The sequence below is a fragment of the Arachis hypogaea genome, chromosome 19 (genome assembly GCF_003086295.3).
Source record: "Arachis hypogaea cultivar Tifrunner chromosome 19, arahy.Tifrunner.gnm2.J5K5, whole genome shotgun sequence".
In the NCBI taxonomy this organism is placed as follows: domain Eukaryota; kingdom Viridiplantae; phylum Streptophyta; class Magnoliopsida; order Fabales; family Fabaceae; genus Arachis; species Arachis hypogaea.
The window spans coordinates 114,014,507-114,018,814 of NC_092054.1; the positions used below are offsets into that span (position 1 = coordinate 114,014,507).

A 4,308-nucleotide genomic window follows, 5' to 3' on the forward strand; every position below is an offset into this window, starting at 1 on the left:
ATTGGAAATTGGGTACATATTCATGCACTAAATGTAAAACCATATGCATTGATGCCTTTGTATATATTTTAGATTGAAAAGAAAAAAGATGTGAAAAAAAATGTAAAAAAAAATATAAAAATAGAAAGAAAAAAATATATATGTGGAAGGAAAAAAATGCAATAAAAAGGGGACAAAAATGCCCCAAAGCAAAGTAATAATAAAAATGCATATGGAATGTGAATTAAAGAGAATGCATGAGTATGTGAAAAAGTGGAAATCATGGGTAGCTAGGCATTGTATTAGAATTGTATAGGTTGTTATATGTGTTTGGTGAGAGCTTAGGTTAATCAAAGATGCAAATTTCAAGCTCACTTGACCATATGCATCCTTACCCTTACCCTAACCCCATTACAACCTATGAATAAGACCTCATGATGAATGTATGCATGCATTGAATAATTATTGATTGTTAGAAGAAAAAAAAATCTTGGAAAGCATGAGTAGAAGAGAATTGAGTGAATCGACCCTATACACTCGAGCGACTAGAGCGGATACACTTCCGGTGAGGGTTCGATGCTCAATTCCTTATTCCCGGCTTTCATGAGCTTTCTTCTTGCAAGTCTATTTGAACTTCAATTTTTATATTTGAATTGGTAGGATTCATGAATCTTCATATGATCTTAGCCCTACCTGTTTATATATGTTCTTGGAGATTGATTCATTTTTAACCAAGTAGGTAGAAGTATCTTGCATTTAGTTGCATTCATATAGATAGATTGTATATAGTTTCTTTACATTGAATAAATGTTCATACCCCTTTTCTTGTCTTTCTTGGTTTAGCATGAGGACATGCTTAGTTTAAGTGTGGGGAAGTTTGATAAACCCCAATTTTGTGGTTTATCTTATGTTGAATTTAGGGGATTTTATTAACTTTTCTCACATTTATTTAATGAAATAGCATGATTTTGTGAATTGCTCCTAATTTGTGCTTAAAAGTAAAAACATGCCTTTTAGGCCTTAAAATTGCTAATTTTAATTCACTTTAATTCCATTCGATGCCTTGATATGTTTGTTAAGTGATTTCAGGTTTAAAAGGCAAAGATTGGGTTGAAAGAATGAAGAAAAAGCATGCAAAAATGGAGAATTCATGAAGAAATGAGGATTTGCTGAACTGAAGGCCACACGCACGCGTCACCTACGCATACGCGTGAGATGGAAATTTGCAAGAGACGCACGCGTCACCCCACGCGCACGTGTGACCATAGAATCAGCAATTGACATGCATGCGTCATCCACGCGGACGCGTGATGTTGGTCACGTGACTAGTAAAGGCAAAACGTTGGGGCCGATTTCAAAGTTCATGGAGGCCCAAATCCAACTCATTTCTGATGCTTTTGAACCCAAGGATGGAAAGGAATTGAGGGGGGTAGGAGCACATAGTTTGAGTTTTCATTATGTTTTAGGGTAGACTTCTAGAGAGAGAGGCTCTCTCCTCTCTCTAGATTTTAGGGTAGTTTATGTTAATTTTTCTTAGATCCAAGTTATAATTCTTGTTTTGATTTCAATTCTCTATATATTTTAGTGTTCTATTGTCTTAATCTTATTAGTTTCTCTTGTTAATTTCTTGTTTGCTCTCTTTTATGTTTATGAACAATTGTTAGATCTCAATTTCTTCTCATGCAATTTTATATTTCTATGTCTTTTGATATTTACTTCACTTGTTATTATTAATTCCTTGCTTTTGTTAGTTATAGCTTTTATTAATTCTTGCATTTTGTGATGTTTACTTTTATTGCACACTATGTGTTTGATAGAATATTTTGTAGGATGACCATGCACCTCGAATTTCTCATAACCATTATCACCAGCCCAAATTAGATGCCAGTTTTTAGACTCCTTCCTAACCTTCTGAAGCCTACTTTTGATAACTGGTGATAGTACTCCCACGTGATTTTCCAACTTTACCTTATTCCTAGCCATTGTACGCATTACAAACATTCCGACTTCCTCTAGCAGTGTGATGATTTGCTTTCCTCATTCTTCCTTTATCTTTGAGTTAAATACTTCACATGCATTATTGCAAATAGAGTCCAACTTCGACTTGTGACTGAACTTTGACCATGTCCATGAATCCCCTGGCCATTTTTCCAGATATGCCCAGGCATCCCGTTAGCCTCTAATCTTATCCATTAACTCCTTGAACTGCTGGTACGTAGTGGCCCGTGCGCAATCCCACAACAATCCGCTTAGCTCCAAGTCTTTCCATTGTTTATTGAAATTACGTCACAAATGCCACACACAGAAACGGTGATGCACATTAAACATCACCTCCCTTATGGCTGGAATCAAACCCTGCAACAGAAATTGAGACAGCATAGCCATGGTGAGTGAGAACACATAATGATTCACCATAACAGTCCTTAACTTTCACCCCATGCACCATAATAGACCCTGACTTTTAAAAAATACACTATAACAGTCCCTAACTTTCAAAATGATTCACCATAATAGCCCTTAATATTTACATCGTGCAAACAACATAGTCCCATTCCAATTTTGCAAATCAGTTCATATTCAACCCAAATAAAATTCACCAAACTGATTTCAAGAACAACTCATTAACGATTGCTTATGCTATTATGCAGACTTTCTGATTTCAAGAATCAATAATCAATATATCATCATCATTAACCAATGTTACTCACACACATACAAAATCAAATAAATAATCCTTATTCAATAATCATTAAGCTTTTTGCATCAATATATTTAATTAGTATAAGCCTAACATCAGATTAAAAACAACATAAGCAATGAAAAGTAATAATCAGTATTTCAATAATCAAATTAAATCAATAAATCAATAAGCATAACATTAGAATAACAACCATTAGACTTTTTGCATCAATATATTTAATAAGTATAAGCCTAGCATCAGATTGAAAACAATACAAGCATAAAAAGTAATAATCAGTATTTCAATAATCAAATCAAATCAGTAACCACTAACAACCAAAATGCATCAGTATTATTATTATTCAAATGGAATGTATCTATTATTAAAAGTAATCATTAGTATTTCAATATTAAATAGAATGTATTTATTATTATTATTATTATTATTATTATTATTATTATTATTATTATTATTATTATTATTATTATTATTATTATTATTATTATTTAACTAATATACCACTAACCACCAAAATGCATCAGTAAATAAAAATCAAACATACCTTTTGCATATCAAAAATAAAACACCACCCGTGTGTCTTGTAGTCTCTAAGGTCTTGATGCAACAATTCCAAGAACCACTTCCAATTATCTTTATTCTCGACGTTCACAATTGTCCATGCAATCACGTAGATGTGGTGATTAGCATCTTGCCCGAAGCTGACAATATTTGGCCTCCAAATACGGTCTTCAAGAAAGCACCATCAAGACCAATTAGTGGACGGCAGCTAGCTTTAAAATCGTTCTTGGAATCGGCTAAGCACACGTACATCTTCTCCAAGATTGGTCCCCATGTGGCTGTGGAGTTGTGCAAATTTGAACAGTTGATCCTGAATTGGTCTTGAGTAAAGTAAGGCCGTAGTCTCTCAACATAGCATATTGTGCCTTCTCATCCCCATAAACCACATTTCTAGTATCACTCAGTGCTCTTGAAATTGAATTCCTATTGAGGGATAGATCATACTTTGTCTTGAAGAATGTTGTAACATCATAATGTCTAAAGTTAGGATACTTCCTCACTTTCTTTACCAGCTTACTTGCAACCCAGTTTCGGTTTGCATCCCTATTCTTATCCTCTCTAGGACAAGTATGATCATCCATGAAAGTCTTCACTTGCCAGCAGCTGTCCTCATAGTCCCTTGAGGCATAAATCACCCATTTACATTCTTTGACTTTACATATTGTCCTTACTCTTTTTCTATCATTTTTCTTAAACTTGATACGCCTTTCCTCTTGGATGGTGTACTCCCTCACAGCCTCTTTGAAGTCCCATTTGGTATTAAATTTCATTTCGACTTCTAAGTGCAGTTCACCAAACCTTGAACCCTCTCAAAACACTGAAAAAACTTCTAGAATCATCGTCTTCATCCAGCTCATCTTCATAATTTGGTGGGGTTTTCATCTCCAACGAATGCCATGAATTTGCACCATCAGAATCAGCTCCGGGATCATAAGCATTATAGTCTTCAACCTTTGCATCCCCCACAAAACCAAGATCAACTTCTTGATCTAAAACATCTTCCACAAATGCATCATAATCAACTATTATCTTCTCTTTACCCTTACCAGATGCACCTGTAGGACCATTCT

General features: G+C 34.5%; 1 protein-coding gene across 1 annotated transcript; it reads right to left on the reverse strand.

The window, feature by feature from the left end:
• Positions 1 to 2,299: 2,299 nt before the first annotated feature.
• LOC112778630 (uncharacterized) lies at positions 2,300 to 4,008 on the reverse strand. The gene is made up of 3 exons (XM_025822931.1): positions 3,489 to 4,008; positions 3,222 to 3,406; positions 2,300 to 2,437 (listed from the first exon to the last, which is right to left on the reverse strand). The coding sequence occupies exons 1-3, from the start codon at positions 4,006 to 4,008 to the stop codon at positions 2,300 to 2,302; spliced, it is 843 nt and encodes a 280-aa protein (XP_025678716.1).
• Positions 4,009 to 4,308: the final 300 nt, after the last annotated feature.